Here is a 16,406-nt window from a genome sequence, read left to right as displayed (position 1 = left end):
TCTTAATGGCAGAGGATAACTAGCTTATATAGCGCTACATAGCAAAAAGTGTCAAAAACATGTTAATAGCTTTAGGTGTTTTCTTTTAGGATGACTCCAAGCTTTTCTCACGGGATAATAAACCCATTCTCTCTCTTCTTTCCCTATGCATTAATATCTCTGCCCACACACGTTAAAAGAAATTTTGGTCTTATTATAAAGTGCTGCAAAAAAGAAAAAAAACGATTATAAATCATGCAATTTGTCAAATTATTATTCGATCTCCACCTTCCTCCAAAAACAAAAGGCAAGAACGCTTTTGTCCTTCTCTGCTGTCGTTTTTATTTACCTGTTCTGAATAAATTGAGTGTATGCGTATGGTTCGATTATATTATTAGGGTTTATGGAAAATTTTGAAAAATGGGTGATTATTTTTCACAAATTGTCTTAAACAAGCACTTCTTATAATGATATAAAGGTAATAATTATATATAAATATTTTGGGATGGCGTTTAATTTTGTGATTTCTGAAAATAAATATATTTCATCGACTAATTAAAATCTCATAATTAAGCATCGTAAATAGGATTAATCTCACCTAGTAAGTTAGGAAATACCGTGATACTAGTTCTTGAGTTAATAATATATATATAATTTTGGAAATCTTTCAATACTAGTCTCTTCAAAGGTTGCTTACGTAGTGAAGATTTCTAACTGTGGAATATATCAACTTATGGCTACATTTTTTTGGATAAAAAATAGTGTTAAGTACCACTACTTTTAGAAAGAGATTCATAAATATTTTTGACGCAAATAATATATAAAATATTCGACACATATGGCATTGCTTAGCGCACTAGAAATCAATATTCCATTATTTGCTATCAAAAAAAAAAGAAAAAAAAAACTGTGAAAACAAACCGTGGCGTGAATAAAAAGATATGAAAGTGACGTAAACGATTGTGGTAATTGCTGAAATGGCTTGATTAATAACAATAGATATAATAAACGCAACAATTAATGGTAGCTGATTACCATTGTCAATATAGAGATGACAGTGTTAGTAAGATATTTTCAAACGATTTGATCTTCTGGAGATCATATTAAATAGGACAAATTAAGATATTTATCAGAAAGATGAAAACATCATTAAAGGTAGTTGTTTGAATTTCACGTGCAAATAATCACACAAATATAGTTGCATTTACTTTCAATGAATTAATTAATAAAGTGATGAGTAAAAGTTAAACAGATAAGACATATGTAACTTCATGAATTTGTATACATAAAAGGGAAGGCTCTTTTAATTTGTATACTTGATTTCATTTTATTCCTATTTTATAAAACAAATAAACATACATGTTAAATAAATTACGAACGACCCCTGTACGAATTACAGACTAGTTTCAATTAAAAATCAAACCTACAGTAAATGTTTTAACCCACCTGGCATGTATGAATCTCTGTGCAGGTCTTTTTTTCCATTCAAAATGGATATTGTTTTCATTATCTCTTTGAATTTGAGTAGACAGGACTGAGTTTTGGCCCACTACTTTAATTTTCGTGGTGCCATAAGCAGAATCAAGGGGAACGGTCATGGCAGGAGGTCGCCAAAAAGCTCAGAATGTTCATCCAATACTTAAAAAGATTTTATTATCATTATTAATCATTAATATTTAGCTTTTAACAATTTATTTGAATGTGAGAGTAAAATAAGGGGAAAATAAATAGAAAATGGAAGTAATAGAAATAAAAAAAAGGAAAGTGGAGAAATATTTCTTTACTTATTTGGATAAATGAAAGGGATGATAAAAAAAGAGTTTTAAAAAAATTTACTACTTAATAAAAAAAATATTTAATAAAAATTTCACGGTATGTATATTACTAACTAGGTTTTTGGATAGGAATGATAAAGTCTATCAGAATCTTTGTGGGTACTCTAAAAAATATTCACAAGCAAAGAAGATATTATCCATATATCAGGACGGTATATGAAGACGAACATTTACATACAAATTTATCCAGATTATGTATTTTATTTAATTTGAATATATATTTTATTATGTATTTATTTGAAAAAATAATAAAAAATTATGACATTTATAATATTAATATCAATGATGAAAAATCAATAAAATGATAATTGACTAAAACAAAGTTATGTAAGTTGAAGAAAACATTTATAAAATACAATAAACATATTATCATTATTATTTATGTATGTCTTTATAAGGTTTAAATTGATAAAAAGATAGCTGATAAGATAAAATCAGAATTAATAGGTTTATCAGGACAAGATCATATTCATATTAGATTAAATGGTAATTTTATACATTCAAATTATCTTTAATAAACTCAATCAATTAAAGTATACCTATTAAATATGATAAGCTTATACTTTTTTCAGGATAAGATCAGAATTAAGCTATCTACATTCCTGGTATTATCTTAGTATTAACACGAATTGAAATTTGATACAATGTTTTTTTATTAAAAAAATGCGAATACCTAGATATACATCTAAATGCAAAAATAATGCATAATTGCCAGACAAGTACTAAAGTAGGTTGAGTTATCTCTCATTCCAATCAATTTCAAAGTGGACGATACCTCCCAACCACGAAAAGGAGTTGGGACAAAAATATAGTCTCAATGGAGGAACCCTACAGCTATTTCACTATAAGGACACATCTTTCCTCACCAATAGCACCGTAAAGGGAACAAGAAGTGTTTAAATGATCACAAAATTTACTTCTTTTTGACACCAAATGAAAAACTGACAACATTTGAAGATACTTGTTAATGGTTTTCTTCTTTTTTAACATACCTATTTAAAAATTAATACTCCTTGTTTTCCCCTATTATTTAAGGTTCTAATACACAAATAATAATTATATTCCTGCCCTCACTTTTTCTTCTACATCTTTTTTTATCATATTTTCTTCTTATTTTTCTTTTCCCTTCACTCATACACATCAAAATGGAGAGTACGTTTATCAGAATCCATACACAAATTAAAAAATAAATAATCTTATCATATATACTAAAATTATCTGTAAATCTTTTTAGTATATCTTTTACTTTTTTTATTTTTTTTTCACTTTTACATTTCATATACAATTATTTTCGTCTCTCTTTTAATAACGTATACTTAAAAAATTTGTATTTAATATTAGAGAGTTTCTATGATGACCCCAATAATTACGGAATTAATATTATTAATTTTTTAATCAATTAAATTACATGTTATCTTTTCATTAATTTTTTTAAAATTACTCTTTGGTTATTATTTTTTAAAATTATAAAGTTGTAGCTTTTTTAAATTAGACAATATAATTAAAAATAAGTTTAGAAGTCTGAAATCTGAACACTAAATTTTTTTAGTTACTTTTGACATTTTTTTTTATAAAATCTATACTTAAATAATAATAATTATCAAAACCCTAAATTCAAAGTTCCAAATTTTTTTTTATAAAAAATATTGAAGGCAACTAAAAAGATTCTAAGATTCAGACTTCTAAAATTATCTTTAATCATATTTCTTAATTTAAAAAGTTACAATTTTTTAAAATTAAAAAGAATAATAATCAAAAGACTAATTTAAAAAATATATAATTAATGAGAAAATAACATGTAATTTAATTGGTTAAAAAAGTTAACAGTGTCAAAACCCCTCCCCTCAAATTAATGGGGACATCGTAAACACTTCCTTAATTTTATCTTTAAACTTTTATGTGACAAAAAAAATTTTTTTTTGAAGTGTCAAATAAAATAAAAATAGAGATGGTAAATCTTTTGAGTAGAAACAACCAACAAACCAATTAACTACATTGGATTTCAAAATTTCAACATACTCAATCAACCAATCAACCTGCTAAAACAAAGACGTGAAGTTGTCCAATAGATATATAAACTGTATTTTAAGGAGTGAACAACAAAAGCTAGCTCAAGGGGTGAGAGTTGCCTTTCACTTATATATTTTAATGTGAAATTACTTTTAGCCTATGTGGAACTTGGATTATTTCCAACACACCCTCTCACGCCAAGCACTTCTTGGGCTCGGGCGTGAACAACAAATGGTTGGTGTTTGTCACCACAAAGCAAAGGCTAGCGGAAGTGTGATCCCAGAAACAGAGTCTGGCTATGATACCATGTTAAATTTCGTCTTAAAATCAATTGGCATTAAGTGAAGTTACCCAACAGGTATATAAGCTACATTCCAAGGAGTGAGACAGTCATGTGGGACTTGGGTGGTATTTCTTTGAAAATAATCCAAGTCTCACATCGGCTAAAAGTAATCCCACATTAGAATATATAAGTGAGGGACAACCCTCACCCCTTGAGCTTGCTTTTGGTGTTGAGTTAGGTCTCTCACATTATTAATTCTAACATGGTATCGGAGCCAAACTCTGTTCCTGGGACCTCACCTTAGCTTCCGCTGCGACCACCCTTTGTTGTTCACGCACCAAGTCCAAGAAGTGTTGTGCGTGAGAGGGTGTGTTGGAAAATACCCAAGTCTCACATCAGCTGTCTCACTCCTTGGAGTGCAACTATGATATCATGTTAGATTTCATCTTAAAACCAATTGGCATTAAGTGAAGTTGCTCACTCCTTGACAGATTGAACCTTAGTAGCCTCTTATGCACCATCATATGACTTGTCTTCCTTGGTTTCCTTGGCCTTTTCCTCTACAACTCTTTAGCCATGGAAAGTGCCCTCTCTTCCATCAAATGGCTACTCGCTTGCCCATAACTATGATACATTCAATAACCAAACAATAATACATTACTTTCTGGTCACTACAACATGTTGTCAACACATAATAGAATCATTAGGTTTTAATTTTTAGCAAACCCCTTTGAGTGCTAGTGAGGATTTTATTAGAGGGTTCAAATATGCTTTTACACTTAAATTAACAAATTCTACCTTTTTCATTCTATGTATTGAAATTCGCAAATATATATTGGAATTCACAAAAATACTTTTCCAACTTTAATCCATTTCTCAAGTGTAGATTTCCACTTTCAACAACCGCCTTATGCAGAAAAATGAAAACCTTCCATCAAATACATGAATTCTACCTTCTCAAACACATAAAAAAGTTAATTAAAACTTGTTTCCAACCAAAGGCAAAATGAAACTGAAAATGATTAAAATTCGACGTTTTGTTTATCTAATTTAATTTTCTAGTAGCTAGTAGATAATGTAGATTAGTAACTCTAGAGCAGAGAAGCAAATTGAAGTAGAATAATTTGCAACACGAGTGAAAGAAAAAGAAAAGAACATGACTGAGATTTAAAAAGGAAATGAAAATAAAAGGGATACCTTAATGGTGTTGTTGAAGAATGGCCTACTACTGCTAGACTTTACCAGTGAGGATCTTGAAGTGGCATGGAGAAGAGTGTAGAATTGACCACCGACCATGGTTCTTCCTTCTATCTATCTTCAGGAAATGTTTGGTTGTTTGATAGAGACTAATAACTAGTTAAGAGCCTGTTTGGATAAGTTTCTTTAGAATCATTTCTAAAAGAAAAAAATAAAAAGAAGAAAAAATAAGATGAACTTTTCCATAAACAAAAATAAGTTCTCCATAAACTAATTTTTAGAAGCTCACCAATATAATTTCTCTAAAAGATGAGATGACATCTACAAATTAGCTAATAAAAAATTCATTTTACTTAATGGAGAAATTCATTTCATTTTTTTCTTCTTATTTTCTTCTTCCAGAATTACTTCTAAAGAAGTTTACACCCAATGGACTCTCATGTCTGTTTAAATAAAAACAAAAAATAATAAGGACAAGATTGCACCTGGCCTCAAACTCAATCCAGATATCCATGTATTGCCCTTTGTTAATGACATAATGCTAATCCAATTAATCTATCTGGTCTATCTCACTTATTAATTCCTTGTACCAAAAGAAAAATCTCCATCAACGAATAAACTGAATTACACTTATCACAAAATTAATTAAATTATAATTTCACTTTAATAATTAATGTTAATATTTAATTTCAACCTTTATTACTTAAGTATATTTAAGTTCAAGAAGCTCTTTTGACTATATTCTTTATGGTTGATTGAAAATCACAATTTTTTATAGATTTCACTTGTTATTTAATGTTTCTTTTTTTCTTGATTTTATAATTTTTAATAAACTCTAACCAGTAATAAAGTTTATATGTTAGACTTAAAAAGAAATATTTTACTAATATTCTTCAATAAGTAAAATTTAACATATTAATTGAATATTTGAATAGCGTAAAATAAGATATCCCATCTAATACGTTGTAAGTGTAAGTTTTCAAACTTATCTTTTGTTAAGCATCTTTATTAAAAAAAATTATAGTTTATATATTCAATGGAATTTTTTAAATTCAAAGACTAGTTATAAAAGTAAAAGAAATGTTAATATCAAAATAAAAAATCTAATCAATTGACGCCTTTATTAATCCTTTTAGAGCATACAAAAATGATTTTTTTATAACACTCTAACATAACAATTAAGTTTTTTTTGAATGAAATGTTAATTAAGTAAAAACCACTGTACTTTTTAATAACCATATCAATATCACATAGTAATTCATACTAGTTTTTTTTCCCATATCAATTCGAAGCACATTTGTTTTGTTGCAAGAGAAACAGTAATGTTGGACTAGAAAGTGGAAAACCCTGGTTTAGATTGGTGTTGGGCTTTTGCGCAGGAACATAGTCAACACTCAACATAGGATAGATAGTTTGTTCGTTGCGTTGCCATGTCGGCGTCGGAGATTCTTCGGGAACTGGATTCGCTGAAGGACGAAAAGACCAAAATTGAGCACAAAATCTCTGCGCTTGAAGCTCAACTCAGAGAGATTAATCTCCAAAACGACGCCGCACCTCCCAATGCTTCTTCTTCTTCATCGTACCCCACCAACGGATTGACCCAGGACATGATTCACAGATACAGTCGCCACCTTGTGCTCCCTTCCTTTGGTGTTCAAGGTGTTCTTCTCTCCTACATTTAATTATCATTCGTGCTACATAAACCTAATTAAGTTTGAATTAAGAATGAAGGAAGATTCATATTCATTGCACGTTTGTGTTTGAGCATTAACTACAGTTAGTTCCATGTTGCAACTGCTTTATAGTAACAACCTTAACAATTGCTATTTTGCCATGTATTGTTTTCACTGCGAAAAATAGACATCAGACAAATAGCCCTTATCTGCATGTTTGTCTTGTTTTTTTTTTTTGTCTTAAATTTTCCCACCTTCTTGTGTTTGTGGAGTGCAGGGCAGGCAAATCTATTGAAGTCGTCAATCTTAGTTGTGGGAGCTGGAGGTTTGGGTGCACCTGCATTGTTATACTTTGCAGCTTCTGGTGTTGGTAACATGTGACACTTCTAAGCTTTGTTTGGATAAATTTTTCATAAACACTTATAACTGAAGAAAATAAGAAAGTAAAATGAATTCACCTTCTCGTACAAGTTAAAATCATCTTATGCACTTAAGCTTTTGGAGAAGATAAGTGCCAAGTTGATTTTAACTTATGAGGGAAACTTAATTTATTTTACTTTCTTATTTTCTTCTCTCCCAAACAGGACCTCTGTCTATATGCTTCTTGAAACTTACATTTTAAAAACTATACTCAGGGCGCTTGGGTGTTATTGACCATGACGTGGTTGAGCTGAATAATATGCATAGGCAGGTATTGTATTATCTGTTTTACCTTCCCACCCTCTTTTGGCATAGCAGGTGCAACACATACATTGTGTATTGTTGTGTTTGTGTCTGGCATCAGCCTTTGGGCGTTTGCACTTTTGCGAGTACAAAGTGTTAATATGCGTCTTGCTTCTGTGTTTGTGTTCGTTTACAGATTTTTTGAATTAACTTCACTATTTTTATTAATTTGGACAAGTTGGTGCTTTATTTCAGGTTATCCACACCGAAGCATATGTTGGTAAGCCAAAAGTGAAATCTGCCGCTGCTGCTTGTTGCTCGTAGGTTACTCTTTCACCAACTATTCATCACATCAATTTTTGTTGACAAACTGCAAATAAAATCCCATGAGAAATTTTCTTTTTCAAATGTTTGTTATTGTAATATTATTATCATCATTTTTCTTGGAACTAAGATATTTTGAATATTAGGATCAACTCCACTATTCAAGTTGTGGAACATGAAGAAGCTTTGCAGACTTCCAACGCTTTGGAAATTCTCAGCAAGTATAATTTCTATTATAAGATTGATTTTTCTTTTTGCTTGAGGCCTCTTTCTTCTATACTTAACCTTTTTCATTTCATTTTTTATATTACCACTGACCATTTTTTTTATAATTATGTGAATTTGGTAGATATGATATAATAGTAGATGCAACAGATAATGCTCCTACCCGATACTTGATCAGTGATTGCTGTGTGGTTCTAGGAAAGGTAAATCTTAATGTTTTGATGTATGAACAGATTGTGACCATTTGAATTAATGTTACATGGGCCTTTTCACTTGTTGCTTTAATTTTTTGGTTCCTCCATGAATACACTTTCTAAGTCAGCATTATTTTTTATGTTTTGGTTCATCAATGCATAAGATATCTACATTAATTCAACAAAAAGGAAGTTATGCGTGCTCCTATGTGCATGATGCCTATAAAATATTTCAGTGTGTATGTGCCATATGAGTTATCTCCAAAATCTTGGTGCAATTGCTCCCTGTAGACATCAGTTTTTTATAAATTTGAAAAGTTACAATTATATGGATTTCTATTTCATTCAGTTAAACAATTTCGTTTTTGGTTCTTATATTTATCTTATTTTTTATACTTATGTACATAGTATGATTTATGGGAAAACTTAAGTTACTAATGCAATTTTTTACATTAACTGTTTTCCTGTGATGCAGCCTCTTGTATCAGGTGCTGCACTGGGATTGGAAGGGCAGGTATATGTCTAATTATTTTTTTTCCCAGCATTTAAGTTGAATAATGCTTCATAGAGCGACAAGTACTCCTGTGTGCTTGATTATATCACATAATTTGAGGATTAACTATGGAAACTTTTACTGCAGCTTACTGTCTACAATTACAATGGTGGTCCTTGCTATCGATGCCTCTTTCCAACTCCACCACCTAGAACAGCATGCCAAAGTTGTGCTGAGGGTGGAGTTCTAGGAGTAGGTAAAATTACTACTGTCTTTGTGAACTGCATCAGTTTTACTTCTCATTGCTAGTCTGCGAGACATTTACATAAGCATGAACAATGTGAACCATAAGACTAAATTCTTCTGCTCTCCTGTTTTCATTGTGAAGTTCAGTCATGGACTTTTAGTAATATGTACTATAACTATTAGTGACAACAAAAAATGAGTCTGATTGTTTGATTCCTTTTTCAAAACTGTCTCTACAAACGTGGAAGTATCTATGTTTTAAGCAACCAAGTTTTACTCAAAAGGAGGTTTTTGTAAACTATAAGAAATTCTTAGTTTACTGGAGAGTGTACTCTTTAGTAAGACATATTGGCTAAAAATTCAATTTGTTTGGAATGTTTTAAGTTGTTTCATTTATAATTCGTTTAGCTAAACTGTGATTACTGGATGCTGGACATTTTATCATTCGTGTCAGTTATTATGAATATTTATTGTTCAACTTGCATTACTTCTCACTAGTACCTTTGTGTTTTTTTGTTCTGCTATTGCTAGTTTTCTGTTTTTCTGACATTGGCTCTGATCATTTTCAGTTCCTGGTATAATTGGCTGTCTCCAAGCTCTTGAGGCTATTAAGATTGCAGCTTCTGTTGGTGAGCCACTCTCAGGAAGGATGCTTCTCTTGGATGCATTGTCTGGACGGATTCGTATTGTATGTTAAGAACTCCAAAATGTCTATTAGGATTTTACAAGTGGGGCATCACATAATTGTTTGAATGTTTAGGATTTCTTATAAATTAGGATTTTATTTCAATAAACTATCTGGATGACAAGTTAGGGTTTTGTATCCTAGTGGGATTGGAACTATTAGGATAAAGGTTTTCCTACTTAAGGATACTCCTTAGAGGAATTGATTGACATTACTATTGAGTGATTCTCATATTCACACCAATTTTTCTGTTACTAATAATAATTGTCATGCAGACCAATCATTTTCTTTATAATTCTAATATCAAATTGCTTAACAAACTGGCTATCCCAAATTAAACGGAGACTTGTAATATATACAGTTCCAAATCATATTTGTAATTATGCTGTCTCAAAGTAAAAAAATTATATGATGGTTTTTTGAGCATGATACCATAGCAAGATCTTATTTATTAGTTACTGATTATACTTTTTTTATTGCACAGGTCAAAATTAGAGGAAGGTCTATGCAGTGTGAAGCTTGTGGAGAAAATGCAACATTTACCCAACAGCAATTCCGAGAATTTGATTATGAGAAGTTCACTCAGACTCCCTTGCGTGTGGTATGATTTCTTTTTTTCTTGCCTTTCACCTCCTTTGTATTTAGATGAAATTGTTTAAGGATTAGTTGGGCATATTTTTCATTTGCACTTTGTATTGGATGAGATTGCTGGAGATAAAAGACTACTAAATTGTCTCCCAGTATATAATATTTTGAGATTTACCATGTCATTAATGCATTCCATTGCATTCATATGCAGCCTCCTTTGAAGTTAAATCTACTTCCCAGAGAATCAAGAATCAGCAGCAAGGAGTACAGTGAAGTAATTATTAAGAAGGGACCTCATGTGCTGGTTGATGTTAGACCAGCACACCATTTCAAGATTGCATCTCTACCAAAGTCTCTGAACATTCCACTCTCAACATTAGAGGCTAGGCTGCCTGAAGTATCATCAGCTTTGAAGAAAGAGGAAGAGGAAAGTGGTGCAGTTTCTGGGTCAAGTGCACAATTGTATGTAGTATGTAGAAGGGGAAATGATTCTCAAAGGGCTGTTCAGTATCTTCACAAAATGGGTTTCACTTCTGCCAAGGATATTGTTGGTGGCTTAGAATCTTGGGCCCACAATGTGGACCATCAGTTCCCTACATATTAGCTGACACCTCTAGCTATGTTAAATATCACTTTCATTAAGTTGTTATACTGCTTGTTTAAAATTATTTCTCTTATTAGTGACGCTGCTTTCATTTTTCCATGTCTATTTACAACATTCACGTGACTTTATTTTTTTTAGTCTTAATTCATTTTATTCTTGTTTTTCTTTGCTTTGGGTAGAGTTTAAAAAACCACTGGTTATTCGCGTTGTTGCTACAGTGCCAATAATAGTTACTTTCCATTTCTTTCATCAAATGATGTTTGCTGAGGCAATAATATCCCATGGAAAATACTAAATGTTCCGAGAATTTCATTGTACGAGTCCACACAAATATACGTGACTACAAATTATAATACCTAAATCGGAGTTAAATTAACTGATTCGTGCATTTAGTGTTTTTGTTTTTCGTACGGTATAGCACTGTTCTTATATCAAATATTTCTATATTAAATATTTTTTAATTTATAAATTTTGATAATTCAAAATATTAAAAATTAATAAATCTTGACTAATGATATATAAAAAATAGTATTTATAAAATTAACTACACAAAATAAATATGCCTTAATGGATTAATACCTTATATTGAAAATAAAAGGTCATAAGTTATGATTAATTAATGATCAACTTGGCAAGAAGGATCAAAATTACTTATTCTAATAAATATAAAATTCAATGACTTGATTTAAAAATAAAATAAAAGCCAAAATTATGAATTTAGAATTATACCAAATCAAAATAATTGGTGATTGAACCGCAAAAGCAATAAGAAATCCCATATAGAATATTATTTTGAGCATCAAAGCATATGATTGATTAGTTAATGATTCTAAATTCAATATTGGTTCATCAAAGATATATAAACTCATCCAAATTTGTCAGTAATAAAGAAAAATAGAACTTCCCCCAGGATATAAAATAAACTTTGTAGCTGGATACGAACGTTTTTTTCTCATCCCATATCGATAAAAGTAGATAAACAAAAATTAATTTTAATTCTCATGTGATGAAAAAAAAGTTAAATGTCTTGAGAAGAAAATATTTGTACTTGACTGCTATATATACATTGTTAACATCAGGAGATAGAAGAATTCGGATTATGGGGCACGTACCTTTATTCCAATTTAGCCTAAAATAAAATATAGGTATATGTTATGAGTAAACAAGATATTTACCTATAATGATATAAGGGATATTTATACCATTATTTTATCACGTTACCCTTTTTTCTTCATAAAATTGGCCGCCGAAAAGGTGAGAAAGGAAGGGAGGAAAAAGAATGCCAAATTGAAACGTATGGGTTCAGGTAAAGTTATAAAGAAAGTCATCTATTTAATTAATCACATTTTAATAACTATGAGGAAATTCACTTGCAGTTGGATGGTTAACGCCACAAGTTATTTTTTTTATTAAAAAATTGGCTTCCTTTTGTTTCTATAAATACGTGATGTCAATTGTAGGGTTATTAGCATAATAATCCGTCCTGAATCCTATTTGTGAGCAAAGTTGATTTTGGATTATTAGAAAGAAGTTGAAATTAATTAAGTGTGACGATGGGAGTTAGAGGGAGCTCAGTGTTAGCAATGTTGGTGCTTGGTGGCATCTCAGCAGAAACTGAAGGCATATTAGGAACAACACCAACTCCATTATTCTTTGGTGTTGTGTTACAAATAATATAATTGATAAAAGGTAAATAAGACAAAAACATGTGATTTTTTTAAATCATAAAATTGAAATGAAATATTTTATTTATGAATATTTTCATCAAAATATATGATGATCATAAACTCATTATGACTATTTAAACCTTTCTTACGTATTCATCCTTTTATTTCATTTTTTATATTTATTTCTTATTAAGCAGATAAAATTGAGTATTATAAAAAGCACGACGAAACAAGAAAAGATAATGGTAATTAAACAAATAGCAGAAAACTTGGAATTTAATTTTTATTAATCACTCTCCCGCAAAGAAGATGCTAGAGCACTAAGACAGTTTAGATTAAAGGTGCAACGACTGTTAGAAGTTTCCCTGTGGCTACGAATGCAATATAGCTAAGCAAACTTGTTTGGTGGTTAACAGCAGAAATTGCATGGTTAACAATATGTGCAGCACTCAATTCTGTCTCACATGACGATGGTTCATCACCAGCAATGGCGGCCAAATAGTTAGCCACTTCAAGATCTTGGTGTTTCAACACTTGCAAAGAACTCATAAAGCGTTCAACCGCATTTTCATAATAAAGTGCACAATTTGCAATGGCCGGAACATCTGTTGTGTTCGCCAATCCCTTTAGAAAATCTTCAGCTTTTTCTGTCTTATTCACGGCCAAGTTCAAGATTGCCTCCGAAAGTTGAAGAAGATTTTTTGCACCCAGGACTGTAGGATCTGCTCTTAGAATATTCGTGCATTCAATCTTCTTCTCTGGGTTTTCATTGCAAATCTGGCCAATTAGGTCGGAACCATCACCAAACACTGTAGCATTTGTTAACCAAGGAGACTGAGCAATGAGAAACAGGCAAAGGGAACACAATGCTAAAGAATTCATTTTGTGGTAGGGAGTTTTAATCAAAAGGCACTTGGTTCCAGATTGCAGTGGTGGGGGGTATAAAATAAGTCTCTCTTATACAGTCTTGTTGCTAACATTCCACTCTCATTATATTATAATCATTAAATTTTTAAGATTAGAGGATCAAAATAATTTATTTTAAAATCCTTTGATTTGGCTTAAATCATTAAAATATCTATTTTTTTGTTTTAATTACACCGATATATTTATCTTTTTTATAATATTAAGGCTTGATCGTAAAAAAAAAAAGACTCTTATTTATCTTATTTTACTAAATTGATTTCCCTATTTTTAATTTACCATAAGAGCTCTTAAAATTCACTATCCGGGTTATCAAAGAAAAAAAATTAAATATTAACCATTAACTTAAAATATTTATAATATGCAAGGAAATATTCTTAAAATATTTTTTGAATCTCCTTAAATAATTCATTTTATTTTATATATTTTTAGCAAGTTATCATCATAACTTTACCAATTACTTACAAGTTATAATTATATTTTGGTATAATTCTTAGAATGATAAGATTATGGAACCCTGAAATAACACTTATGTTATCAACTTAATTACTTATACTCAAAATCTACAGTAATTAATAAATATATAATACCTCTATATTTTTTTTAATATCCATTATTAAGGTGGAAGTAAAAACTGGTGCACAAAACAATGTAAATTAAGGTAGTAATGAAGTAATTAAATAAATGTGTCTTAGCAACAAGAGGATACCCTTAACAAAGAAAAAAAACAACATCAAAATTACTATGCGAATGTTATTAATTTGTTTTTGTTTTTTAATGTGTTAAAAAAATCATATACTTGTCAGTAGTTTTACAACAATTCGAATATTTAATAATCATAACACGTTTCGTGTTAAGAGTTTTGTTATGTATTTTAGTTAGATGATGATGATTCTTAGAATATGCTACGTCTAGGTAAGAGATGACTTTAAATCCTTTTTGGATAAAAAATTATTTTGAGATGAGGAGAAACTTAAGATTATAAGATGAGACACCCTTTACTAGTAGTCGAATCAAAGTTATTTTAGGATTTATTGAATTAACATTAACTCTTGTTATAGATGACTCGAGTAAGTTTAAGCTTTTTGATGAAATTCCTATAAGGAGTAAACCACTAAACCTTAAGCTTGAACAAGTTTACAAAAGTGAGAAGTGATCTGTTTTGCTTATTCAATTAGCCCCTAGTTAGTATTAAGTAAGGAACCTTAATTCTTGAACCTAATTAAGTGAGCGTTATGAGTCAAATATACCAAAGTGAGAAAGATTGCGTTGAAGGAAGAGGCTTAGACCCGAGGGTAGGAAAATCATGTATTTTCGATAGTCATTTGTGGATCAGGATTGATAGAGTGTGAGAATCATGAAACTCATTTTTTTTTTTCTTGAACCGTCTCATGTTTGAAAAAGAGTTGACCATGTAGTCAATCATGTTTTCTTGTGTATGTCTATTTGTTTCAAATTGTCATCAATGTCTCCTACGATATTACCCTACTCCAAATAGTATATCATTCACATTCTATTGTTGTTGAGATATCACTCTCATACAAAAACACAACTTATGAAATACTGTCAATGAGTAAACGAGGATTGCCGGATTTAGTTGCTAAGAACATATGAGTCTTGTGATAAAAACCAATACTTGGTATTGAGAACTAGATGTGTAATCTCTCTCTCATCGGTCTTTTGGCAAAGTTTCAGGGACGAAACTTCTTTTAAGGGGCTGGAATTGTAATATTTCATTTTTCGTAAATAAATTAAAAATATTTTTTAGTAAAAAATATAAATAAATAGAGTTTTAGAAAAATGATGAGGTTTTTATAATTAAATAAATAAGTAAAAATAATTTTATTGATTAAAATAATGGTTTGAGAGAAAATAAAAAATGTATTTTATTTATTCATTTTATAGAGAATAAAATAGAGTTTATTTTTATAAAATAATAAAAATAAATAAATAAAGTAAATGATAGGTTGTGAGTACCCTAGCTATAAATAGCGACATGTTAGGTCATACTGACGATAGCTTCTACGTCTCTTCTTCCTCTCAAATTCGATTTTTCCTATCCTCTTCCCAAAATCATTTCTTTTTCCCGCATACCATCAAACTTGTCTTAGAAGAACGACGATTTCATATTTATTCACCGTTGGATAGTCATGAAATTTGATAACCAAGTTCAGAAATCATTTCCGAACATTCTCACCGTTGGGAATTACGAAAACATGTCGGAGTATAGAGAAATACCATTCGCATTGTAACTTTTCCTTTCCCGAAGAAACTCATGGCTGTCTCGGTAAAACTATGATGCCGGACTTGTTAACCGTTGGACTATTTTGAAATTTTGGTATGGGGTTCGAGATTCATTTCCATAAGTTAAGTGATGATATATACATAATTTTTTTTGGGTTTGCACATATATAAACGATAAACTTGTGTGTATTAAGACCTCATAGTTTAAGGTATTTAGTATTTTTTTCGAATAATTGAATATATATATATATATAAAAGTAAACTTTTTAACGCGTGTTAATTTGATTAAATTTATGTAAATTTGACTTAAAATTATTATTCATACAAATTATAATTAGTTCAAAAATAGATGTAATTTGATTAGATAATTTGATGCATGCAATAGTAAATATGTGATAATTATTAGGATTAAGTTTTTTATGTAAACAATAGAATGTTCAAATTAAAATAAATATTTGACAAGATTTATCACTATAACTATGTTAAGAGTATTATTTGTATAAGATGATCCCATGGCTGGGAGGAGGGACATAGGGATTAGAGTAATAAGGAGGTCCTAGTTTCATGATTTC

General features: G+C 30.2%; 2 protein-coding genes and 1 long non-coding RNA gene across 3 annotated transcripts; 1 reads left to right on the top strand and 2 right to left on the bottom strand.

The window, feature by feature from the left end:
* Positions 1 to 3,777: 3,777 nt before the first annotated feature.
* Positions 3,778 to 5,420, bottom strand: LOC114383572. Its single transcript, XR_003660543.1, has 2 exons — positions 5,305 to 5,420; positions 3,778 to 4,731 (listed from the first exon to the last, which is right to left on the bottom strand). It is a non-coding gene; the product is annotated as an uncharacterized LOC114383572 (long non-coding RNA).
* A 1,167-nt stretch (positions 5,421 to 6,587) lies between these two features.
* On the top strand, positions 6,588 to 11,168 carry LOC114383108 (adenylyltransferase and sulfurtransferase MOCS3-like). Its single transcript, XM_028342702.1, has 11 exons — positions 6,588 to 6,963; positions 7,255 to 7,347; positions 7,613 to 7,668; positions 7,896 to 7,960; positions 8,111 to 8,185; positions 8,314 to 8,392; positions 8,859 to 8,897; positions 9,024 to 9,132; positions 9,692 to 9,810; positions 10,292 to 10,408; positions 10,607 to 11,168. Exons 1-11 carry the CDS (start codon positions 6,735 to 6,737, stop codon positions 10,997 to 10,999), a joined length of 1,374 nt encoding a protein of 457 aa, XP_028198503.1. The 5' UTR covers positions 6,588 to 6,734; the 3' UTR covers positions 11,000 to 11,168.
* Positions 11,169 to 12,996: 1,828 nt separating this feature from the next.
* On the bottom strand, positions 12,997 to 13,548 carry LOC114385202. Its single transcript, XM_028345221.1, has one exon. It carries the CDS (start codon positions 13,546 to 13,548, stop codon positions 12,997 to 12,999), a length of 552 nt encoding a protein of 183 aa, XP_028201022.1.
* Positions 13,549 to 16,406: the final 2,858 nt, after the last annotated feature.

This window comes from Glycine soja, chromosome 14 (genome assembly GCF_004193775.1).
Source record: "Glycine soja cultivar W05 chromosome 14, ASM419377v2, whole genome shotgun sequence".
NCBI classification, from domain to species: Eukaryota; Viridiplantae; Streptophyta; class Magnoliopsida; order Fabales; family Fabaceae; genus Glycine; species Glycine soja.
This window is presented reverse-complemented; position numbering and strand designations above follow the sequence as displayed.

What these genes read in the sequence shown, in the direction of transcription:
- LOC114385202 (XM_028345221.1), bottom strand. Translation starts at nt 13,548, where the DNA reads ATGAATTCTTTAGCATTGTGTTCCCTTTGCCTGTTTCTCATTGCTCAG.
- LOC114383108 (XM_028342702.1), top strand. Translation starts at nt 6,735, where the DNA reads ATGTCGGCGTCGGAGATTCTTCGGGAACTGGATTCGCTGAAGGACGAA. An exon ending in CTTTGCAGCTTCTGGTGTTG is followed by an intron (nt 7,348 to 7,612) that starts GTAACATGTGAC and finishes AACTATACTCAG; the next exon opens with GGCGCTTGGGTGTTATTGAC. An exon ending in GCCGCTGCTGCTTGTTGCTC is followed by an intron (nt 7,961 to 8,110) that starts GTAGGTTACTCT and finishes TTTGAATATTAG; the next exon opens with GATCAACTCCACTATTCAAG.